This window comes from Sipha flava, unplaced genomic scaffold (assembly GCF_003268045.1).
Source record: "Sipha flava isolate LNK unplaced genomic scaffold, YSA_version1 207_pilon_pilon, whole genome shotgun sequence".
Taxonomy (NCBI): Eukaryota; Metazoa; Arthropoda; class Insecta; order Hemiptera; family Aphididae; genus Sipha; species Sipha flava.
Window position 1 is genome coordinate 469,533 of NW_020272813.1, and position 27,648 is coordinate 497,180.

Here is a 27,648-nt window from a genome sequence, read left to right on the forward strand (position 1 = left end):
TAAATTATAGCTTACATATATTCAATAATAATATGTATAAATATTAACTACAGTTAACTATCCATTTTTATAGTATATATATATATATACTATTTTCTAGTCATTATTCATTGCTTTATCTGTTATTAATTATGATTAAAAACTCAAAATAGAATAAATGAAGTCCATCACAAAAATTAGTTATTTATTCATATTTTTTTTTAAATTTAATAAAAGAAATTAACTGTTCATCATTTTTAAATTTCTGAAAATTTTTATTTTTCTTAAATACTGTATCTCACATTTACATCTTTAATATTTAAAAATTAATTAGTGCTTAATAATTTTCTTCATTATAATATCATTGTATATATCATGACATGTGTTTTTTTAATTTGCGTACATAATTTCAACCAAGAGGTTCTTGGTATTTTTAATAGAAAACATTTTCTAATTGGTAAACTTAGATAGTTATTTTCTGAATTTCAAAACAATTTTCCAAAAAAATTTTTTTTGAGTAAAAAAAAAATGTATTGAATCATAAACGAAATCCATTTAGCTGGTTTTTCAAATGTTTGAATACTCTTGAGAAATAAGAGAAAGAATGATTACCAAATATACCAACTTAATAACATTTTCTATCAGAAACTTTTTTTGTAATAATCGAAGTAATCCCTTTTTTCAAAATCTTGAGGGACTTAGAATAATATAATCATGCCAAATCATGATGAAATTAATTTATAAAAATAGAAGTTTTAATAGAATATATTAACTTATAAATATTCTTATGAAACCAGTTCCATACATTTTACTTACCATTCTATTATTCTACTTAAAAATAATCATCATATTGTTACTATGAAAGGTATTTTTAATAGAGTAAATAAATAATATTTTTAATTATTTGTTGTAATTTCATTGTAGTAAATTGTAGAATTAAAATGCTCAATTGGTCCCATAAATGATAACTATATTTTTTATACTTTTTGTAAATATTTTCTCAATATTTTGTATCATATTGTATTATTTAATGAATAATTCAATAATTGTAAATAATAAATGGGTTATTTCATTAGTTTTAATTTAAATTAAATTATTTTATAATCAACATTTTTATTTATTTTTTTAAGTATAGTTATTTCTGGGTTGTAAATGTACAGTACACATTTTAGTTAAAAAATTAGCCAAAAAAAGAATTGCCTAACTGATGGTTATTCATTTTTTTCATAGTTTTTCTAAACAAAACACCTATTATTGCAATACAGATGATTTAGTCCAGAAATTTTTTTTTTCTTTATGGATTTTGATTCATAAACAAATTGTTTTTTTAATTTTGTTTAATTATCTAATTTAATGAGTTTATAATAACTTGTATATGTACATTTGGTAAATCAAATAACTAAAGAATTTACAAACTTAAATTATTTATTTTCTTATTCTCATTTAATTCTTACATTTAAATTATATTAAATTCTATCTCTGATTTTGATAAACAGAAATAAAATTCCCATATTCACGAATAAAAATAAAAATCTTTGTTTATAAGAATACAAATAGAATCCAAAAACGTTTAGTGACGTATTAATGTAATATATATACAAATGCTTAAATATAAGTTTTCTCAATAAAAAATAAACCCATAAGATCCAAAAATAACAACTTTTTTAATCTTATGATAATAATAGTGAATAAATATGTTTATGAATATAATTATCACAGTTTTACAGTAATTAAATTCGTTATTATCCATTACATTTTTGTAACATTATATAATCTATATCAATATTCAATAATTAAATTCAAAAATAAATTTAAACAACAATTAAACTTTAGTTTCTGTATGTTGAGAAAGCGCAACTTCTCGCAGATTATCATTAGTAACATCAATTATACGTGGTCCAGGTCCATATTGATTATAATCATTTGTATCAATACATCGAGATTGCATATGTCTTCTGTCCATTTCAAATAGTAATGCAGATCTTGAAAAATAATTATTCTTACATACATTTTCTCAATTTAACATTTTATTATAAATATAGTAATTAAATATTACAAATTTTTTATGACTAAATTATTATCACAATAAAAATCCACTTTACTACATATAAAAAAAAAAAAATGTAGAGTAATATCTATTACAGGGTAGCCGTCTGAAAAAATCAAGAGAAAAGGGAGTATTCAAGTATTGTCAGCATATTTTTTAGTAATTTTGATTACAATGATGTCACAATTCCATAGCAAATATTTGGTTTTATAGTTATAGGTCACAGCCAATGTATATTTATAGAAAAGGGTAATCTTTTAGAAAAACTTTTCAATTACAATTTCTATTAAAGAAATTTAAGACCACTATTAGGCTCTTATATTATATTTTTACCACCAAAAAGAGCATATTTTACATTTTAACTAATTTTCATTTACGTTATTATCATAATTATTACAAACATTTAATCTGCATATTTCTGATATTTTATATAAATCAGTTAAATTTGTTATTATAGTCTTTAGGAGTTATGTTCAAAATAGAAAAGTTCATGAAAACTTCTTTTCTTTCTACTCGACTTAATAAATTAAATATTAAATTAATAGTATAACAAGACAGCTATTTGAATCATGAAGGTTTTGTTATTTAAATAACTTCAATAAATTTAATTATTAAAGCAACAAACCTATAAACTTCGTAGCGCATAACAATCTCCTCCAATTCTTGTTTATATAAACGAGTCAGCATAGCATTGAAACAGTCAAGCTCTGGAAGCCGAAACATTTCCCATCTGAGTTTATGATCTAATGTTTGTGCAGCTTGAGAATAAACACTAAGCCAAACAGGAATTTCTAAAAAAAAAAAAAAATTATTAATAAATTTTAAAATGATAATCTTAAATTGTATTACAAAATTATTTTCACCTTGATTTAAGTAAGGATTAGCAGGCACAAGCATATTATGCGGATGGAAATGTGTAGGTCTTGGTGGTGGTGGAGGGGGAAGTGGCAATGAAATTCTAACTTCGGGTTGATATACATAGTGTGGTGCACACGGATGTTCATATTGTGCCTGTCGAGTAATATGACTAAAAAAAAAAATTAAAATATTTATTGAAATTTTTTTTTCTATTTTTTCTTTCTTTGAAATAAAAGAAAAGAAAATTTATGTTTTACAGAAAATAGTGATGGATATAGGATATTAATTAATTTATATTTTTTCTAAATAAATATAATATTCTTATGCAATATTTTTATAACACTAATTTTTTCATTAATGAAATTCACTATTACAACTAATTATATTTGAATAGTATTTTTCTTAAATTTTATTTAAACTCACTTAACAAAATATACTCCATAATCATTGCTTTCAATACGTTCCCATCCAGTAGGAAGTCCTTCTTTTTCTAATGGATGTGACCAATGTGTAGTTTTTGTGTTGTGATCAATATAATACTTACGTCCCCTCAAAGTTAAGTCTATGGACCAACCAGGTGGTAAAGGAAGTTCTTCCCCTCCTAAGAAAAAAAAAAGGAAATCAATAACTCAAAAAATTAATTATAAGACCATAAATCGAACCCGAAATTTCTAGCTAACTGAATATATTCTCTCTAACTTCTAACTTAAAAGCATCATGTTTATCAATATCACTTATTTCTAATTCTTAATATTAATATCCAATAAATAAAATGATGATCCGCATTTTTTTTTTTTTTTTTTTTTTTTTATTCGTTTATATGAACTAACAATAGTAAAATAAAAATATTTATATTTAACCATAGAATATCAACATTTTTGTTGATGTAAAATAATGAGGCCAAATAAAATTTTTTTTAGATCAAATTATTTATTTATTTATTACTCTTTTTCTTTAAGTGTTCAAAGTAATAATGGATACTTAAGTATGATTTAAAATAAATTCATAATAGTTTATCATTTTATTTTATAATGAAAATTTTAAATACATTTTTGAGGAATCTGTAACTTCACACAAAATGTAAGTCCCTAGGTAAAAAAAACTATTTATTTAAATTTATTTTGTTACTATTCTTAATATTTAAATTATAATTAAATAATGTATTACATAAATATTGAAAAATATATGCTAATATTAAAATATATATAATAAATATTAATAAAATAGTATTTACCTGAAGGTAAAGGTATTGGTACAGATTGTCCAATATTGTGTAAAGCAGGAGTGGAATGATGGGTATTAATAATTTCACTTTTATGTTGTAGTTGAATCTGAAAATTTGATACAGTACAAATATATGAACAATCTCATTAAAATACATTTATCTGACACTTAAATGTATAAATATAAACTTTTTAACGGCTTAAGTTAAAAAGTTTCATCTAGTACTATCAAATAAAAATGATTTACAAAATTAAGTATACATTAAGTATAATTAAGTAGCATTTTAGTATATTACATATATATAAAAGACAAAAGAGATGCTCAGATTGACAGACAATCTTATAATAAAACGGATAATGATAACATATTGATTGGATCAACTGACTAGTAAACATTGCAACTACAAACTATGTAAAGACAACATGAATATTCTTATATTGAATTTTCAAATCTCAAGTATAGATATTGTAATGAATTTTGAGAACAAAAATGTATTAAATGTTTGTCATTTTTTAGGTTTTGTCAAAATTTAATAATCAAATGTTTATAATTTTTTTAAATTTAATTAAATTTTTTTTATTAACCAATAAGAAAAATGTATGAGGAACTAAGTAATACATTTTCATGACTTTGTAAAAACAAAATAAATTTTTCAATATTTTATGAAAAAAGTTTTAATCTCTTGAAAATTATTTCATTAAGGCCTGTCGCTGACATGCAATTTTCAACAATTTAATCGCATTAGTGGCTTTCACAGCATTAAATAATGATAAGTTCACATGCAACAGTTTGAATAACTAATTAGTTTGTGTTTTGTCATAAAGCATTTGATTGTGCTATTACATCCTATCCATACATTCATCCATACATACTATCATTACATCCTATCATGGTTTAGTTGTATTTGTGAGCATGGTTATGATGAAACTGATGGGCAACTATCATTCAACTGAAAAATGCATGTCAGCAATTAGCCTTATAGCAAACAGTGATATAAGACAATTTTCTCAAAAGTATATTCCATGAAACACTATTAAGGGTCCCACAATATGTATGTGTATATTAAGAGTAGTAGTTGTAATAAACAATAATCATAGACTATCTTAAAAATAGTTTTTGTAATATTGATTTTTCAATAAATAATTGAAAATTGGAGTTGAGTTGGAGTTATAAACATTGAAGTTCCACAAAACCCAAAATATTTCCTAAGGGTTCCTTGGTTGTTAAAGTTAGAAAAAACTGCTGATACTCGTATAAGCATTTAATGAAAATTTCAAGTTAGTGATTTTTTTAGTTGCAATGAAAATAAAAATTAGTTGTTGTCAAAAACTTGTATGCCATAAATATTTTAATATTTTGTAATTATTCGGAAAACTGTTCAAAAATTTTAAAAATTACCATTACAGAATATCAACTAGATACCATTTCCTATCTTTAACATGATAGTGATAATCAGAATAATTATTTTGATTGAAATGATGTACACTAAACCAAAACACAACATTTTAAAAAAAATATACATCACATTCTTTATTTTACACAAAATCTTAAAATTGAAATAAATACGATTCTACAATACACATGTATGTTAAAGCTTTATAAAAATGTTGTTTATTAATTGGAAGAAACCAAAATTTAGGGCTAAGAAGTTATACCAAATTAAGTCTTACCTATCTAACTTATCCACCAATAATTCTACTGCATTTCAGAATCAATTAGTAACTTCCACCACCTTACATATTTGCAAATCATTCAAAATAATAAACAATTATAGTAATAACTGAACAAATCCCTCTGGAAAATGTGTCAATCTAATTACTATATTTTATAAATGACATTGTTTCTCATAAAAATCCTATCAACTATATTTATGAATGTAACATTTAAATATAATAATAAATATAATAAATAATAAACAAATAGTTCAAACATAGAAATAAATAAATAAATACTTAGTCTAAAGTATTATTATGTTTGAAAAGTACGAACCGGTTTTGAATTAAAAATTCATCAAAAGATACATATAAAATTAATAAAATTGCAACTGAATACAAAAAGATTAAATCACAACTTTATTACTTTATTTTATTTTTTATATTCAGTTTCAATTTTATTAACTTTGTATATACTTGATGATGAATTTTTAATTCAAATCCAGTCTTTTTTTCTTTCTTTTCTTAGCTTACCGGTCCATTAAAGAAATAAAAAGAAACTAAAAGGAATTAAGGAAATCGATAATAAGTCATATTTTATAAATATAATAATACTCCAGACTAAGTTTTTATTCATTTATTTAATAGGAAAAGAGGTACTGATTTAGTTGTCGCCCGCCTATTCGCATATTCTCCTACTACTAGGTATTTAAAAATAATAATAATAACACAAAAAATAAAAAAGTACGAACAATTATATTAAATATTTTATTCATGAATAATATTATAAAATAAACGTTAAAATTAAAAATAAATAAACTTATAAAGGTGACTAAAATTCGGATACATCTTTCAGTATTTTCTTAAACGGATCACGTCCGTTTAATTTAGTGCGCCACATAAACTCTGCCGAATATGAATCGAGGACATTTTTTTTTAGTCCCTCTTCGCTTCTTGTATCCCCATTTAGAACTTTCTCACATTCTCTCAACATTCTGAGTATGAACTCCACTTGTAGAATCCACACAATTATATTTGTGGTTTACTGTTGAGTGATTATAATCTCCGATTTTTAAGATATTATTATAGGCTCACCAGGAATCTGATAAAATGGTCGATCCAACTCGAATACGTTCATAAATTATTGGCATTAACGTATTTTTCTACCAATCAGATACACATACGACGAAGCACTCCTTGTTCTCATGACATATGTCACCAAAAACCCATTACTGCGGCAGTATTCGACCTGCATTATTTTTACGCCTGACAAATAAATTTTTGTCAATTTCAACAATAACCTAACTAGCACCTCCTACTTTTAAATCGCCGCGAGTAGTTTTCCATACACATACTTCTTTAATATAATTGTTCCAACCAACTACAGTAGCTTTGCTCAGTCCAAATTCACGTTTACAAAAGTTCACCAATGTAAGTTCATGAGCCCAACCATAAATAAAGTGAACAATAATTGGTAACTTTACCTTTGTACTTTGTTACCAATTATTAGTCTTAACACCTTAGTCTTTTCGACGTGATCTTAAATGACATCACTACCGGTATCTAAAACCATTTCGTATTCATTGTCACAAGTCCGAGTCGTATGAATAATATTTGCATTTCGCAAAAAAAAATATTGCCGATGAATCATCATGCATGTCACTATAAATTTGTCGAAAATTCATGTTAAATTTTAGTACCGCGGTATTACATATATGATTTAGGCACTACAGAATATTTCAGTATGACGACGACTGTATAACTAAAGTAGGTACTCTATAATATTATACACAGTACCACTAACTTATTAATTACACCTAACTTATTAATTTTATTTGAAGGATTTTACCAAATATTTTTAAAATATCCAATAATTAAATCTAACGTACATATATAAAGATAATACCACGGTTTTTCGTACCTTTTTTATCTGCAGTATAATAGAAAATACAAGAAATATTAGTGGTAAACGTTAACTAAACTTGAGTGGCGGGAGAATACGCGAGTTGGCGGGCGTTAACTAAACCAATACCATTTATTTCTATATAATATATAAATAATTTCTTTATTTATTTATGTATTAAATTACAAATACTAAGCATTTAATAATTTTTAATTTTTATTTTTTATTTATTATTACATTGTTATTTACATACAATTTAAAATTACTAATAATCAAATAATCACTTATTTTTAATTACTTTATGGGAACTCAACTGAAAACAATTAAACAAAAAAAATCTGAAGAGTTATTAATATAACCTCTTCAAGCTAATCATATAGATTTTCTTTTTCTTATCAAGTACAAAAAATGTATTTTAAATAACAGGTTATGAATAACATTTTTAGATAAAAAAAAAAAAAAAAGGGAAACTCGTAGATTGGGTAACATTTCATGGTTGAATGAGATGCAGTGAATAATATTGCTGTAATGGTCTTTTAAATTTAAAATTGTTCTCTAAAATTGTTTAGAATTGTTCTCAAAAAAAATCACTAGTATGTAAACTAGGTACCAACTGAAATACCTATATTAATTTCTATCACTTGAGGTGTAATATGACATTATACCTACATATAATATTTGAAAATAAAACAATTTTTCTTTCTTCTAAGTATAATAACTAGAGTTAGTTAGGCTTTGAAATAGTTGCACTTACAGCTATTTTCCTACTGTTTTGATTTATTGCTAGTAGGTTATAAATTTCTTTCTTTGGCATTTTTCGATTTGATTGCAATATTATTGATTTCATTAATTTAAAAAACAATTGTAGATACTTTTAAATATTGTTCAAATGATTTAATTTTACTTAAAAAAATAAAATAATGAAAGAGGACATCTCAGATATTAATATATATTAGAATAATATAATAATGAGGAGGAGATGCTGTACCTTCCCGAGGTTTCCTCTGTAAGTAGTGCTTCTATAGCCAAATTATCGAAGTGAATACCTAAATTAAATGAAAGAAGCACGAAACGAAACAACATCAACCCGACAACCAGACGTCCTAGGACTTCCTGGCTATATCGGCGAAAAAAACCCTTTTAATAGCTACCCTTTCAATATCAATTGCAAACTATATGCAGGCTTGTCCAAAAATACAAAATACAAAATATAAAATCAAAAACAAAAAAAAAAATACAAAATTAAGCACAAAGAAGACAAAATAAACAAAACTAACGATCAAACAAATAGCAACGACGGAAATTGTAAAGACTCAAAGAGAAATATTAGTATCGTGCAATTAAACGTGGAAGGACTTACTAAATCTAAGTCAGAAATTATGGCGGAAATATTCCAAGGAGCGGACATATTGACTATACAGGAAACACACATCCCCGAAGGTGGAACAAAACGACTATCGATACCTGGTTTCCGTTCAATGGACTACAAAGGTCATAACAAACATGGAATAGTAACTTATGTAAATCAACAAATAGACCAACAGATAATTAAGAAACTTAAAGGAAACTAGTATTCTATCGGAATAAGCATTGGGAGTATCACGATATATAATGTATACAAACCGCCTTCAAGCAATTGGTGTGACTCCGTACTTCCGTCTAGTCAACATCTGGGAATTTAAATAGGAGACTTCAATAGCCACAGTACTTAATGGGGGTACAATGAGGAAGATGAAAATGGTGAAAAACTTGTCAATTAGAGGCTAATATTAATCATACTTTTCTGGTATATGATGTTAAACAAAACGGAACCTTCAACTCAGGCAGATGGGTCGAGACCTACGTCTCCAGACCTATGCTTCGTTACAAAAAATAAATTAGACCAACCCTTACAAGATCTACAATACTGAATAAGTTCCCCAAAAGTCAACATTGTCCAATTATAATATTAGTGGGAATAAACCTACCCAGGATCAATAAACCAGAACTGCCTAGATGGATTCTGCGTAAGGCAAACAGGGATAGCTATTCCAAATACATAGAGAATAACATAAATCGAGTAGAACCAGTTCGAGAAAATTACATCAGATTCATTAAGCACCTCAAGACGGCAGTGACGAAGTCTATACCTAAAGGACACGTACAAAATTATATTCCATGCTGGAACAAAGAATGCAAAGAAGTTCTCAAAGAATATGTGGAAAACGGGAGTGATATCTCGGCTAAAAGACTAATGAACTTACTTGATGATGAAAAAAAAAAAGGTTGAATTAATGCAGTAGAAAGTCTGGACTTTTCTAAATCAAGAAGAAAAAGTTGAGCACTCCTTAGCAAGCTAGGATGAGCCCAACCGGTCCTCAAAGAAGAAGAGGTTTCGGCGAAAACGATAACAAACCAACTTTTTAAAGTATCAAACAGAAAAAACAAGAAAAGTTCGAAATAAGGAAACTACTTGCTAATGAACTCTCTTCATGCAAGGACTCGTCGCTAATATTTAATATTTTTACCAAGAGCGAAGTTGACATAGCCTTAAAAGCTGTTAAAAATGGCAAAGCTGCTGGAGCGGATGGCATCTTACCAGAATTTCTAAAAAACCTAGGGGTCAAAGGTAGGAATTGGTTAGTTATATTAACAACAAACATTGTAAATTCCAAAATTATGGAGAGAGGCCAAAGTGATAGCCATTTTATAACCGGGAAATTTCCAATAGAACAAGCTGGATTTAGAACAGGCAGACTGTTGTGATCAAGTCCTTGCTTTTACTACATATTTAGAAAATGGCTTCCAAAACAAGAAGTAATCCGACGCAGTTTTTCTTCGTCTGTCTGTGGCGTATGATACATTCTGGAAAAAAGGGCTGCTAGTCAAGATGGCCAATATAGTGAAATGCAGTAAGACAATGTGATTATTGAAATTGATGCAATCAAATAGGAAATTCAGAGTGTACCTAAATGGTGAAAAGAGTTCATACAAATATTTACAGACTGGATTACCCCAAGGGTCGGTTCTTTCACCAATTATTTTTAATATCTATACAGCTGATTTAGCAGTAACAGAGGCGAGAAAATTTATCTGCGAGGACATTACATTAGTATACCAAGCCGACTCCTTTAACGAAATAGAGTGCGTACTAAACGAAGACTTGATTGCTCTTCAAAAATATCTCAGGAAAGTGGTACCTTACATTAAATCCAAATAAGAATGTAGCGATAACTCTTCACTTAAATAACGGGAAGCTAACAGAAAACTAGAAATAAAAATAAAAGACACTCCAGTGACTAATAGTGAATGCCCAAGGTATCTAAAAGGATAAAGTAGACAGATCTTTAACATTCAAGGACCATATAGGGACAATGAAGAAAAAGTTGGAATCTAGAAACAATATAATAGCAAAACTAGTGGGCACAAGTTGGGGTAGCAGCGCGGAAGTCCTGCGAACATCTACATTAGCATTGGTTTATGGCGTGGCCAAGTACTGTGCTCCGATATAGTCAGCAGAATAATTAGGGTAGATCAAACCATACAACATATCATTGAAGTGTGTCCTAATACTAAGTTCAACAGGGGTATAGCAAGATTACACAAAGTTGAAGAGGATGCAGTAACATGGATAAATAACCTGGAGATACGTTTGTGAAGACCCCTAAGAATAATAACCTAAGTAAAATTTCATTTGGAAATTGTCATTCCTTTAAACATTATATATATATATATATAACTAGTTACCTTGTTACGTTGTTATTTTATTTTATTTTGTTATTTATTTACTTGCTGTTAACATACTTATACTTATTCACATTCACATTTATATTTATATTTATTTCTACTGCCTATTTATTTATAGAACTTAAAGGAATCATTTATCGTGCAACACAATCATTTTTAAGGTAGGCACACAAATGTATGATAAAAACTAAAATACAAATTTTTCAGATAAAACATTTTAAAATGTTTATCATGTTGTTTGTAGGCTCTTGAAAAACCAGAATAAAACCACTATTTCAGTATTAATATGAATTTTTATTTTGAAATATTTTGTCTAAGAACTCACATTTATAATAGATAGTCTTAATACAAATTGTACAATTTTTTTTATTTAAAAAGTTATTTGGGTAAGTAAAATAGATTGTAATTTTGATGATCAACCTTGGGTATTTTCACAGCAATATTGCAATTTTGGTTATTTTTTATTATAAAAATGCAATCAATTTTAAAGCTTTTTAGTGCAATACATTTTGAGCCTTAGTTATAAGTATTTTGGATTAAAAAATATATAGCAGGAAAATAATATTAAGGTAGATCATACAATTTTTAGGCATATAAAACCAATATTTACTTACATTTGGAAAACACTGTGATAAAGCTGGTGTATATATTGTGTTATCACCAAATCTATGCATTATGACAGAAGATTCTGCTAAATCAGAATGTGAATGATAGGGCAAACAACTGGCACTAGTATGTGGTCCTCTCTATGTATAAAAAGAAATATACATTTTAAATATTCAAATATATATCTTAAACAGTTATAATATAATCAGTTACAAAACTAAAAACTTGCTTGATGATTAATATGACAGTCATTAGAAATATATCGATTACCAACATTTCTCATACTTATTGACTGATCAACTGCAATTCCTGAAGTACTACTCCATAAATTAGCATTGGCAAATCTTAAAAAGTTAATAATAAGCAATTTGCTGTATTAAATTTGTAATTCATAGTTATTATATTTTAAACAGATTAAATACTTTTGAGCTAAATCAGGAACAGAGCTACTAGGGGTATATTTTCCTTCATGGCCAATGAGCATAGATGGGGATGGTGTATTTTTCACATTTCCAAACTTTTGAACTGTTCCACTAGACTGGTTTGCACTCTAAAAATACATTATTAAAATTAAATCAAGAAATATTGATTTAATATAATTTTCCATACATTGGGATTGGTTGATTCTGGAACATTTGTCCGATTATGATTGTTTTTTCTGAAAGGTTCTGTTGTCCATACATTTATAACTAAGATAAAAAAAATAATTAAAAACAGTGGGATTATTATGTATAGTTAGATCTTTAAAATAAAATTAATTTTTTTAGCAAAAATGTATGATAATAACAAAAAAAAATTGCTATAAAAATTATGGTACAATAATGCAAAATAAAAATATTTTATAAGAAATAAACAAGAACTATAATAAAACTAGCTGACCCAACAAACATTATTTTGTCATATAAATTATTTCTAGAAAATATTTTGTTAGAAAAAAATAATTCATTTAATATAGGTATATAAGGATGTGGTATATAAGTGGAAGGGGTATGGAGTGCTATGAACGATGACGAAATATAAAAATGAAAAAACATCAAACATTTATTTTTTTAATAATTTATTAAATATTGATCCTTTAAAATTATATATATTGCTAATTATGACAATATTAGCAAAAAACCATATCAATCCTTTAATGCAACAAAATGTACAATATTTGTTGTTATCCCATAATAATTATTGTAATCTCATAATTTTTTAATGACTAATCGCATGCTGTTGAACAACCGTGGTGGATTCAAATTACAAAGCAAAATAACCGGAGAACCAACCTTCAATTGTAAATTATGTGGTAGCTTGCCTGGTATATCCAATAAGTTTAAAAACTCTAATGGATAATTTACAGCTTCAGTAGCATCACAAAATGTGTCAATAGATTTGTATGATACCAAGTTTCCTGGTAACAAATGTTGTATCTTGAGATTCAATTTGTAGACATCCACATTTTTTGCTGCTAAAATTGCTCTTTCTGCCAGCTACTCATGATTTGTGTATTGTCTGTGTAATGGGGGAAATATCTGGTCAATAAGAGTATCTTGTGAATCAATGATTGTGCAGAAATCAGTTGATAATTATATGCATCCCATTTCATCTGTAGTAACTTTCCCATCACCGATATCTAACAACTGTTTTGAGAATCTTCCGCAAACAGATTTTTTGATTGAATCGCAAGTATAGTAGTCGTTCACTATCTATACATACATGTTGACCATGAATTGTTGACAAAGCTCATGACATCGTAGAATGTCCTAACCTATCATCAATCGATATACATAATAATCCTTCGAACTAAGATTCTTGATTGTTTTGGCACCTGTTGCAGGATCTTGTGGTTTAATATTAATGCTATACCCGTCATTTAATACCAAAAATAAAATGAATAGCTTTTAAATAGTTTTTTAATAGTATCATTTAATAATTAATTTTAAATTGTGCAGTTATCGACCGGGTCAAAAATTATTAAATTAATCTATGATTTATTAAACAATAGCACTTAGGAAAATAAAAAATAGATAAAAACCTATTTGCAGACCTAGCAAATTTATATACAAAATTTCATTAAAATCGGTTAAGTCGTTTTGGAGGAATATGATCACAAACACTGTGATACGAGATTTTTATATATATAGATATAATTAATTTTTCAAAACTATACACAAAATTGTTATTTAAGGATCTTAGAAGACCTAAACAATTAGACTCAATAACATGAATATAAAATAAGCTTTATTTCCTTTTTCCCTACCCTTTTTAATGTTTTTAAAGTAAAACAAATGATCAAATGAAGAGCCTTCGTCATGTTGAACTTAAATTAAATTCCATTACATATCAGTGAAGTTGATAATCCCAAAGATAATTCTATATTTTAAATAACTTACTCGGTATTTCAGGTGGCTTGTCTTTTTTAACATATCTTCCCACAACTCCTTCTTTTATAGTTCTTGTATCTTTATTTTTTCTCGATAACATATTTGATAATGGATGAGTAAGTTTACTTAAAGTTTTGATAGTAAATTTAAAACATTCAACTTCTGAAAAGATTTGAAATACAATGGATAAAATAATAATAAATACAATTTTTAAAAAATATTCATGAGCATTAGTTTATATAATATATAATATTAAATTTAATTATTAAAAAAATGATACTTGTAGAACTCACATTATGGTTTTGAAGTGAACAAATAATTACAATAATAGTGCATTTTATTGAAACTGAAAATAATTCATATTGGATATAATTATATAATGGATTTTTATGGATAACAATTAAACATAATAAAAATTAATTTTAACCGTGATCACGATTTGAGATAGTAAAATTTTAAATCATGATCGTGATCAATTGTATCACTTAAAATAACCTTAAATTATATTTTAAATGTTGTTACCATAGACACATAATAGAATATTGTATGTCTAATATATGTCTATGGTTGATACACTGAATAATATTATTTTGCGATTGATAATATCTACCACGATTATAGATCATAGAGTAATGCTTAGATATACATTATATTTATATCTTAATTCGTGGTACCTACCCTTTAACAAGGTAAAGTTGGTTATCTACCGTGGTTTAAGGTAGTACTATCTTAAACCATAGAGTAATTACTCTATGGTGTGATACCATAGTCCGTAACTCATAGATAGCCTTTTTAAAGAGAGATTTCATGTTATCTATGGTTTTATCTTCGACCGTAAAATCTATGATACTGTGGGGATACAACCACACCGCATAACAACACAATACCATAGATAATAAGCTAAATGTAACGCATTATTTAATATTTATGTTAATATGATATGCTTTATAATTAAAGCATACTTAATTGCATATTAAAGAGATCAAAGTCAGTTATTAATTATAATATTCGAAGTAATATAATTGTATTGTAAATATTCTCAATTATTATCTATAAGGTTTACATTTTTAACATCATAAAATATAAATTTTGATTAATGTTATTTTGTACTTGCTTCAATTTATTCTTAGAGTTTTAGATAAAGAAGTTCTGTCCACCAGAAATAATAAAAATTATTAATTACAATCTTCTAAGTTTTTTGAGTTGTAATTTGTATTATTGTTAACTACAACATTATTTATTCATATTAAGTGAGAGTTATAAACTTATAAAAAAGTAACCTATTGAAATAAGGTAGGTCATAATATTTTTATAATAGTTTGAAGTTTTTTCTTATTATTAATCTGAATAATATAAAGTGTATGTTTTAGTTTAATTGTTGATTAAAAAATAATTTATTTATCAATACCAAACAAATTTTACTAAAAAAATTAATATAATACTTTCAATTGATTTTGATGTAAATTTTTGTTATTAATCACTATTATTAATAATTAAAATATTTTATATAGCCACTGTCTTCATAAAAACTTATAAAATGTAATATTTATATTAATAAAAGATTTAAACTTATATTTTGTATATAAATTCTATTTATTTTTTAATATAGGGTTGAAAAATCAGAAACAATTATCACCTGAATATTTTTAACTCATCGGTTTACAACTTGACTGATTGCCATTAATTTTTTGGTAAAAAGGTTAAAATTTCAATAGTTATTAATAGGACAAAGGACTTGTAGCTCCAAAAATTAAAAATATATGCAAGCACAATGCATTTAAATACCCTATAATATGCACTTACAATTATTTATTAGTGATTTAATCTTGAAAGTATTAATAAAATTAATAGTATTTAAAATAAGCTAAAATAATTACCTAATATCAATATTTATTATGCCATTTCCAAGTAAATTAAATACATTTTTCTTAATTTTCATAATTAAATAGGCGTTTAGCTCACCAAGGCGATAATGTAGTATCATAAATGATTATCCATCTATTAATAAAATTAACTACAGCAAAATAATATTGTCTTATCGGCGATCCGCAAGCACTTCTAATAAAAATGTGTTTCGAACAATCATAGAAGTATAAAACGTATTTGTTTCAACTCTGCTATTTTTGTGACTGAAAACCAAATATGCAAATGCTACAAATATGGAGTATGGTATGGAGGTAAATTTTGAAATAGTAAACACATTTTCAATATTTAAAACATTAATATGAGTGTTTTATTCTAAAAATTGTTTGGTATCAAACAATTAATTGATATGACGAGTATTCTCTTAAGTAAATGTAACTTTCAACATTCTGTAAGTTTTAGTTTTCTCCAAAATATGTCTTTAAGTTGGAACATATATATATTATAAGTTATAACCTTTATTATAAATTAAAAGTTAGAACTTAAGAACATGATTATGGTTGACAAGTACTGTGATAAATTTGAGCCCTACCCCATAAATTGAAAAAATGTTCTACTTCTGCAGTTAGGATATTGTGTTGAGAAGAAGTGCAATGAAAAATAATGTGAAAAGCATGATAAAATTTATTTTATCATGGTGAAAAGTATCATAGATTGCCATCATATTGTGAAAGATACATAAAGGGGTTGTTGAGGAATAGCTTTTAAGAGTATAATTAAAGTAATATAGAACCTATTCTGAGATTTGAAAGAGTCTATTATTTTTTAACTTATTTTTAGATTCTTAAACCGAGGCTTAAAGAGTATTATTGGTAAGATATGATTGTATCAGATGACATAGTTGGAAGGGAGATTTTTTTGATATGGAGAAGAATTAATCCCTGGAATATGGATAGAATTAGGAATTAATTAAATTAATTTTATGATTTAATGTTATTATATATAAAATATATATTGTGTAATATGATATGTTAAATTGCTCATTATTAATTTTTAACAATACATTGTTTCCAATTAAATAATAGTATTCTTTTTAATATTAATTGAAAAATTATGTTAAAAGTTTGCATGATTAATGCTTTTGACAAAGTTTTTATTCATTACTTAGGCATTTGTGATGAAGATTTTAATATTTACGATTAAAAACTGATATTGTAAAATAGGTAACAAAAATCAATTAAATTTTAATAAACATGATAATATGATATGAAAATAAATTATACTTATACAGAGTGTATACATTTATCCTTATATATTTATATATTTACACTTATATATGTGCATACATTATAAAACACTCAATAGTAAACTATTTAAAATTATTAATTAGAACCCCTAGGTAATTATATTATATTTATATAAAAAATATATTTAAAAAGTATTTTTCAAGACTTAAGGATATTGGACTTAACATACCAAATTTGCTACAAAAATATATCTTGAGTAAATAAATTCTTATATGTATACAACTTTTAGATAATACAAACATTCTGTATATAAACCAAATATACTTGAATTATTAAATAATCTATGTTATATTAGATTATATTGTGAATGTTTAGTTCACTGGGTGTGGCTTTTATACAGCATCAACTTTTTCATAATAACCTTCCAATGAATAACTACAAAGTTTTTATTAGACTAAAAATTTATTTTTAAGATGGCTCGATCTTATACAGTTATCATCATTGGATCAGGTGTATCAGGAATTGCAGCTGCTACAAAATTACTAAAAAACAAATTCAACAATTTTATTATCTTGGAAGCAGAAAACCGAATTGGTGGACGTATTCAAACTTTACCTTTTGGTGGTAATTATTAAAAGTTATTAATTTAAAACTTTACGTTCAATAAACTATAATTAATAAATTGTTGCATACCCATAACAAAATCATTACTTAATTATAATATTTTTATCAATTTATAAATATTATCATTAATAGACATTACGTTATAGAAAACATTGATTATTTATCATTATTTTTTATATACTTATTATAGACTAGTTAAGTTCATATATTAGGGACAGCAAATGTATGACGTATGTTAGAAATATCACGTGAAAAATATACATTTAATTTTTAATAATAAATTAGGTCATAATAAACCACTTTAAAAATAGATATTGCTTTTTATTTAAATTTTTTAATAACTTATTCACTCAAGACACTTTTTTTTTTGGAATTCGTTTTTAAATCTGAATTAAGATATTGACCAATGAATAACTGTAATAGGTAATACATTCTTCTACATTAAAATTTACAAATTATAAACCGAAAATAAATAAATTGGTATCAAGTGTATTACAAAAATCACATTAAACAAATTAATAAAACCTTAATTAATGTTATTTTCATAAATTAAATATATATTTAATATTTCATTATTTAACTGTAAACAAGAAGAAGAAAATAAAAATCACAAAATTTTTGGCACATTATGTGAAGAAAATTTGTCACCACTCATATTTTTATTTCTTAATATTTCTTTTTCATCTCAAATATATATAAAATAATTAAATATATAAATTTATTAAAATCATTTACCTTCTGTAATCATTGCTTGTGTTGAATGCATAGGTGCAAATAGTGTTAATCATTTGAGGATGTTAAAGCTCAGGTCTATATTGGACGTTATAATAAAATATGTAGTGAAATCATTAGTTTTTGGGGACAATAGCAATTCTAGGGGGCTAATCCCCCCCAGACTCTGTTTCTTTTCACCTATGATTTAAGTTAAAGATTTAATTATTTTCATAATATATTGACAGTTAATGTACCTATGATTAGATTTAGATTTATAAACAAATAAATTAAAATAAAATTAGAGCTGGTATAATTATTAATAGATTCATGACTTAATCTAAAGACATAAATTACCATATTATAATTTAGATTTTTTCATAAGAATATTTACAAATGTTTATTTTTATAATAACAGGCATGAAATTCAAATAAGTAGGAACAAAATAGTTCATGGATTTTTGACTTATATAATGATTTTTTTTAGATAAATTACTTTAGCATCATAAGTTATGGTTTCTATTTTATTAACCATTTATTTTAAATTTAGACCGTTACCTATTTAAATTATTCACCACATAACATGGCAATTGTTTTTTATGGTAAATCCATTGGTAGTCACATTTATTAGTTTTAAATTTGTGCTAGTTAAATTTTCAAGAGAAGATAAATGTAAACATATACAAACTATTTTTCTTTGATATATTAATAGTGATTTCAAAACATTATTTAAGAGATCTCCCTAAATTAATCAATTATATTATTGCTTGATATACAGCTAAATGTACTATACAATTAACTTAAAAGCTATTACTCAAAATATGAAAATGCATTACTAAGTTATTAAAATACAAATTCCTTCTCGTGTATTTATCAGTGACTAATCCCAAATAATGTGTATTTGAGACCCTAAATAGTATTTTACATACTTTAACATTGCAAATGTTATTACAGTTACAAAAGTTTATAGTTCAATCGTCAATATTTTCTTTATTATTTACTATGAAGTTCATAAAAATGATTTTATTGTTATTTATTGATTAAATTCTATAATTTAAAAGCTCTACTATTTTTTTTAAATTCTTTTGCTACTTTAATACGTACCTCATTCCAGATGTCTCCTAAGAAGAGGAGCAATCTAAGTGATTAAAAAGTCTTACTATAAATACTTTCTGTTTATAGAATAAAAATAATTGGACCAAAAGCACTATCTTGAGGAACACCGTAATATATAGTAGCTAGATAATTAACTATAAATATAAAATTAATAATTGAACTCTGTTCAAATTGTAATTGTTTTAATTTGTATATTAATATATACAAATTTAATAAAATATACAAATTGTATATATATCAATTGTATTAAAAACATTCATGTTTACTATTAATTAATAATCCATTTATATAAATAAAAATAAGATAATTCCTATAAAGTTTATCAAAACTTCAAATGCACGCATTTGATTATTACATTTTTTTAGTTAACTTGCTCAATTTATCAAAATCAAAAATTTAATTTTTCTACATGTACATGGACACTATAAACTATTTTCTCCTAAAATGTAGCATAAACTTATAGAAATGTTCATTATAAAAAATGAACAGTATACTGTATGCAACCTCAAAAGTACAAAATACCAATTATATTAAAATGCATTTTTTTGAATATGCTAATTTAAAAGTATTCTTGATTATACTCACTGTAATAACATTTGTTACAACTTATAATGACTGCATAAACATGTATACATCTATCCCTAATATAAATTAAAAAGTAAAAATTAAATGATTTATAAAATAAAATACAAACCTATAAATCTCTTATTTTTCTCTAAATATACATTTGAAAATACTTTTTAGGTTCTAATTAAAAAATTCTTAATTACCTACTTAATAAAAGTTTTTATTTTTATTAGTATATATTTTTTCCTCTTTATAGATGGACACATTGAATTAGGAGCTCAATGGATTCATGGAGAAGAAGGAAATGTAGTATACAATATGGCTTCTGATCAAAATTTAGTATCTGATCGGAGAGAAACTATGCAACAATTTATGAATTCAACTTTTGTAACTTCTTCAGGTTGCGAAATAAAATCTGATCGTCTTCGTGAATACATAAAAGTGGCTTATTCTGTGTTTGACGATAGCCCAAAAGATGATTTAGAACGTTTTATGTCTTTAGGAGAACTTTTTCATAAAAGGTAATGATTGTTCTTTTAAAAATATTTTTTTATTACTTATTTTGAAGTTGTGATATACCTAGTCATTAAGTTACATTTATTCTTCTTAGAACTGAAAATATTTTGATTGATTCTGAAGAATTACCACTGAAGCAATTTATTAATTGGTGCCAACATTATCAAAATTCATATAATGGAAGTGATAATTGGTTTGAAGCATCAGCAATTAATATAGATACTTATAAAACTTGTCCTGGATATCCTGCAATTAGTTGGAAATCAAAAGGATTTTCAACTATAATAGATTTATTGCAGGTATGGAAGTATACAGCACCGGTAAATTAAATATCAGTTAAAATAATTTAAGACTTAAACGCCAAATTATCACTAAATTACTCATTCTATTTTATATTTGTGTCCAAACATTTAATACATTTTGAACATTTTTAATTATATTTCTTCTAGTTAGAATTAACAGTTAAATAATTTAAAAAATTATTGAATCAATACTTAAGTAGTAAGTATAAATATACGAAGACTAAAATCATTAACAATATACAGTTTTTGTAATGATAATTTTTGTATAGCACATTTAATCTAGGATTCTAGTGATACCTTTTAGTTTTTATTTCAGGTGGGTGATGGGTAGGGAGTATTACCCCCCAAAGAAAAATGTATTCCACACAGAAAAAGTTTATTTATTAAATATTTACTCCTATGGTATACTGTATACTACATACCCTCCCTAAAAAACGTTTAATACCCCCCCCCCCCCAGAATATATGATCTGAAATAAACACTGATAGTTGTCACGGTATGTCTATGTTTTTAAAATAATATAATTTATAAAAGTAAATCATTTGATATTAATAATAAGGAAATAGATTCAAACCTAAAATCAAATAATTTACTATTTGCTTGGCCAACCTTCTTTAATTCAGGGCTTTGCACCCGAATTAACCTGAACCCGTAACACCCCTAAAAATTCTTAAAAAATGAAACACCCAAAACCCATATAACCCGAATGATTTTATTTTTAAAACACCCGAATTAACCAAAACCCGAATAAAATATTGGTTTTAACCTGAAACCTAAATAATTTTTATTTTATAATCTTTATGTGATATATCATTTTGTATGTATTTTTGTGGTTATTTTGATTTTGTCATTAGTTGCTTAATAGTAAAATTATTATTCACAGAATTAATTTCACATATAACATACAAAATTGTTAATTAATATAAATTTATCTAAATAAAGACAATAGCAATACATCATATTGACAGTTGTGCATGAATGATATAGTAGGTATGTTGAATGTTCAAGTGTAAATAACTGGAATACTATTTTTAAAATTATCCCAAGCGGATGCGTCGTATTATTATAATTTAATAGGTAATTGGTCTTCTACGAATCACCGAGTCGTTATTTATTGCAATACTGTAAGTTTGAAATAGAACTGATGTCTGACTTATTACCTAACCTTAATTACCGTTCGCGTTATAAATATTTGTTCAATGTATAGCATGTAGTACACATGTCTATGGCATGAATTGTCAATTATTGTTGCTGTAATAATTTCATCTTAGCATTCATAAGTACAAATTGTTATTATTTGTGTATCACGCTATGTCCTAGCTAATGCGTTTTTAATGTGTGCACGCACCACAAACCATAAATGGAAATTTGGTGAAATTTGTGGAGGGCTGAGCATTATTTGCTTATTACACCTATAAATACCACCGTGCATAATTATTTATTTCAACAATGCAATTTACGAAGTTTGATAATTCGACTTTTTTAATTAACAATTTAAACAAAAAAACAATTAGGTGCCTTATTTTAAACATTTTTGGAGTAGGTATTCTAAACATAAAATAATTAATTAAATTAAACAACCTTATACAGGTATTATTACATATTATTAATAATACATTAATTACGATCGTTCTAAGTCATGACAAGAAGTTTGTAAAATCTTACAAATTTGATTTAATTTTTATCATAGAATATTTTTAACATATTAACATAATTAATATTAACATAATGATAGTTTGGTCTAAAAAACTGTTGCACAGTTGTATAAGAAATGTATATTTTATTACATAGGTAGGTAACAAAAAATATAAATATTTCATTAATTGAGGGGATCTTAGCTTCTCCACCAATGAAAAATAATATTTTTCCTTAACTATCTACTTAACACCCTTATTAACCAATATTAACCCGAATAATAACGGTTATTAACACCCAAATGTTTGTTTAAATGTTGTATTACGGTGTTTGAACACCCGAAACCCGAAAAAATTATTCGGGTGCAAAGTCTTGCTATAATTTGTGGAAAATCACCAAATTTTCATTTTCTAGACAAGGTATTTTTTTAAAGTTAACTTTTATGTACCTATCTATAATATTGAAATAATTTTAAGCTTGGTGTAGACATAAAAAAATAAAATAATTAAAAATAATATTGCAAAACATTCTATATCATTATCAGATGAAGTTAAGTACAATAATAATATAAATTAAGAGAAGTATTAAATATTGTAAACAAAATGTTGATTAAAAGAAAGTATAGTTCTTGACATGATCATAACCAAATTTATTTTTTTTTATAAAATATATTCAAAACTGATAAATTACTGTACTATAAATATTGTTCTTTCTATATTCACTAAAACAATCTATAAATGACATGTATAAAATTAGTTTATTGTTCAGTTTTGGTAAAAGTTTTAAAATATTATAAATATAATGTATAACAAAACCACAATATTGAACTATTATTTTTTAATTTTTAGTATTTTAGAATACTTTATGTAAATATTATAATTTATATTTTTATGCATAGATGGAGTCATATTTAATGTCATGTTTGACATTCTTATTTTTTGGTTGATTAAAGTAATATACTTCTCAATTTATTAAATTTTACTGCACATTTTTTTGTGATTATATTATTAGATAGAAGAAAAATAAAATTCAACATTGTGTTGTACTTTTATTATTAATGTTTACCTTTTTAAACATTTATTTTTATTTTTAGAGGTAACTACTAAACTTTAAGTGTTATGTTATTCATAGTACCTGCAATATTTAGATTTTTAATTAATCACTTTTAAATATGTTCTAGGAAAAGTTCAATGATGAAACTGAACATTTATGTATTAAGGATAAAGTGATATTTGGAAAAGAAGTGGTTAAAATATATTGGTCTGGTGATCTAGCAGAAGTATTATGTGCAGATAATAGTCGATTTCAAGCACAGTGCGTTTTATCTACAGTTAGTCTTGGAGTTTTAAAAAATGTATGTAACGAATTATTTGAACCTGAAATTCCAGAATATAAATTAGATGCCATTAAGGTAAGTGAATTGACCTTCTATTTATCTTTATCACATTTCTCATTTAACAATTGTCTTTTTTCAGAACATAGGTATTGGAACTGTGGATAAATTATTTTTAAAATTTCCATACAAATGGTGGCCAGATACTACACCAGGATTTAGTTTCTTGTGGTCTGATGATGATCGTGAAAAATTTGTTAAAGAAAATAAAGTATTTAATTAATATTAATTAATTATGTTTTAAAACCAAATTTATAAATACCTTACAATTTAAAATTTTTAAAATATATATTTAAAAATTCATATAATATTTTATAATTTTAATTTTTTATTTAATTTTAATAATTTGTATAAAATCTTAACTTTCAAACTTATGAAAAATTTCAATTTCTCTTGAAATAATATGAAATTTTATATCTAAAGAGCTCAACATTTTAGCAAATTTTATTTTATTTATTACCTTTTGGCTTTTTAGTATCAAATCTTTACTTTTGTTAACACTTATCATTACTTTTAATTATTTTTTCATTTATTCATATTGTTTTCATAGTATTAATTTTTTATAATTTAGAGACGTGGTTGGGATTATCTATGTGATGTATTTGGTTTTTATATTGTTGATAACTGTCCAAATACACTACTTGGTTGGATAGTTGGTCCTGCTGCTAGAAACATGGAACGTAAATCTATAGATGAAATAAAGATTGGATTGGTGTATTTATTGAATAAGTTTTTGGGTGACAAATTTACTATACCTCAACCAGATTTAGTAACTAGGTAAAATTATAAAATTATGTTTTGCTACTTTTCAATAGATTTTATTCAATAATTAAATTCAAACAAATTTTAGATCACAATGGGGTACAAATAGTCACTTTTATGGTTCATATTCTTTTCATTCAATGAATACAGATAAAGAAGGAAATGCTAATAGTCAACTAGCAAAACCTTTAGTTAATTCTACTGGAAAAAATGTATGTAATAAGTAATAGCTATCTATGTACAGTTATAATTTAAAAAAATTCTTCAGTTTCTATGTATATATTTTTTATTTTTATTTTAGATTTTGCTCTTCGGTGGTGAAGCTACACATAGTCATTATTTTTCAACTGTACATGGAGCTATTGAATCTGGATGGAGAGAAGCTGATAGGATATTAGAACAATTTAAAGAATAAAATATATTGGAACTACATAAATAGAACAATGTTATACTTTCAATGTTTTTAATTTTATTGTAATGATTAATTATTATAATTTTTATTTCAATATTTTTATTATGATTGTTAAATTAAATTATAAAACCTAAACCTAATTATTTTCATTGTTATTCATTTAGGTACTCAAATTCATCTGTTATATATTTAATTTACTGAGTATTTTTATAAATTATCTGAATATCTTAGTTGATTTTTTGATTTTGATTAAAATTTACATATTAAATTATTTCAATTATATTCTATATGAATAGCTATCAAATGCATGCATTGTCACTATACATTTTATATACATACTTAAATAACATAAGGCTATATTCAACTTTTTTTAATTTTTAAACCAATCAATTTTAGTTATTTTTCTGTTTAAAACTGTAAATCAGTTATTATCTGGCTGTTACCATATTATTATTTTTAATTCACTAGTATAAACTATAATCCATTTTGAAGCATTCAGACTTCCAAAATTGTATTACTTCAAACGTTAAAGGTGTCTGCTATTTGATCGTTATTATTATTCTTGTAATGATTTTTATTTCACGGACAACTAATAATTACAATTTTCTAACGTAAAGTTATATGCAACTTTCATTTGAATATATTCCCAAGTTCTAAAAAAAATGTTATAGAATATTTCAACATATTTTCAATAATGTGCTCTGGGACATGTTTTCTCTATAATTACATTATCATTTTTATAAATATTGTTATGGTATGGGTAAATATGTATTTTTTGACAGTTAACAACAAATTTAAAAAAATAAAAACAAGAGTTTGAAATTATGTATTTTTAAATTAATGATTATTATTTTTATTATTATTATACAATTGTTATAAATAATTTTCTCAGGTGTATAAGATGTACAAATAATGAAAAATGTCTACTAGTTATTTAGATATTTTGGTTAAGTGTTGGTTATTAAAGTACCTATCTCAGAAGAAGAAGTTGAGGGGATGAGGAGATCAATGACACTAAATGGTGATGTGATAGGTGAAGTTGAAAACTTTAAATATTTAGAATCATTTATACAAAAGGAAGGAGGCTTTGGCATTTTTGTAAAACATATGATTAAGTGGGGTTGAATAAAATAGAGATTTTAAACAGTCATTTTAAGTGATAAGAGGTTTCCAATGAGGCTAGGTAAAAAGATAAATTTTACAAGAGTGTAGTAAGACCAACTATGCCTTATGGTTCGGAGTGTTGAGCTGTTGACAGCAGAATAAAACATAGTATGAGTATTGCAGATATGAGAACAGTGGCATATACAAAAGGAAATGTGGGATTCAGATCCCCCCTAGACTTTTTTTTAAATGTTATAAAATAATTTTTTTAGTGTAAGACGTTAAAAACGTAAAAAAAAAAATGATAAAATAAAAATAATGATTTATTTGCAAATGACTCCCCCCCAATACAAAAGTTATACATATACGCTACTATATGAGAATACTTAGATGGATGAGTGAAATGACAAGATCAGATAGAATAAGGAATGAATATGGTAGGATTGGTGTAACATCAATAGCGGACAAGATGAGAAAAAATAGACCGAGATGTTTTGAGTATGTGATGAGGTGAGAGAAAACAAAAGCAGTAAGAGTGGTTATGAAAATAAACGTTGAAGGGAAAATAAGAAGAGGAAGACCATAAAAGAGTTGGTGGAATACAACTGAGAACGATATGAGGGTTGTTGGTATGTGCGTAGAAGATGTAGAAAATTGAGACGAGTGGAGGTTAAGACAAATAGTCGACAATTTTGTTTTTTTGACCTATGTCAAGACAAAGGTCGACCACAAATAGTTTTAAGAGAAGCAAAGGAAAAGAAGATTTAGGTCTTTCCTTACATATTTTTATAAAATATATTTAATAATCTATATACAAAGTCTACGAACAGCGGAACTGTCCCATTCAAAATGAGATGTATGTTGACCTTAGGTATACCATGCATGATACAAAATTATTTTCTTGTTAAATTAGTTACTATTATAGTATTCAAAAAAATGTTCTAATATGATACAAATAGTTTATATTTACATTATAGAAATAAATCATTGTATTTTTAAACTGAAAAAAATATTAAAAAAGCAAGTATTGGT

General features: G+C 25.2%; 2 protein-coding genes across 4 annotated transcripts; one reads left to right on the top strand and one right to left on the bottom strand.

The window, feature by feature from the left end:
- Positions 1-1,728: 1,728 nt before the first annotated feature.
- Positions 1,729-14,750, bottom strand: LOC112682621 (scaffold protein salvador). The gene is made up of 11 exons (XM_025553277.1): positions 14,658-14,750; positions 14,374-14,526; positions 12,605-12,684; positions 12,418-12,545; positions 12,225-12,339; positions 12,004-12,135; positions 4,119-4,215; positions 3,308-3,485; positions 2,890-3,053; positions 2,652-2,817; positions 1,729-1,961 (listed from the first exon to the last, which is right to left on the bottom strand). Exons 2-11 carry the CDS (start codon positions 14,462-14,464, stop codon positions 1,802-1,804), a joined length of 1,311 nt encoding a protein of 436 aa, XP_025409062.1. The 5' UTR covers positions 14,465-14,526; positions 14,658-14,750; the 3' UTR covers positions 1,729-1,801.
- Positions 14,751-15,460: 710 nt separating this feature from the next.
- Positions 15,461-25,876, top strand: LOC112682611 (spermine oxidase-like). 3 transcript variants are annotated; one of them, XM_025553255.1, is made up of 10 exons: positions 15,461-15,657; positions 17,948-18,098; positions 20,749-21,013; positions 21,103-21,307; positions 24,126-24,356; positions 24,421-24,549; positions 24,910-25,115; positions 25,189-25,312; positions 25,402-25,536; positions 25,574-25,876. In XM_025553255.1, exons 2-9 carry the CDS (start codon positions 17,948-17,950, stop codon positions 25,513-25,515), a joined length of 1,425 nt encoding a protein of 474 aa, XP_025409040.1. In that variant the 5' UTR covers positions 15,461-15,657; the 3' UTR covers positions 25,516-25,536; positions 25,574-25,876. The 3 variants fall into 3 exon arrangements, with proteins under 3 accessions (XP_025409040.1, XP_025409039.1, XP_025409041.1); XM_025553254.1 differs by lacking the exon at positions 15,461-15,657 and adding an exon at positions 16,442-16,541; XM_025553256.1 differs by lacking the exons at positions 15,461-15,657; positions 17,948-18,098 and adding an exon at positions 18,458-18,521.
- Positions 25,877-27,648: the final 1,772 nt, after the last annotated feature.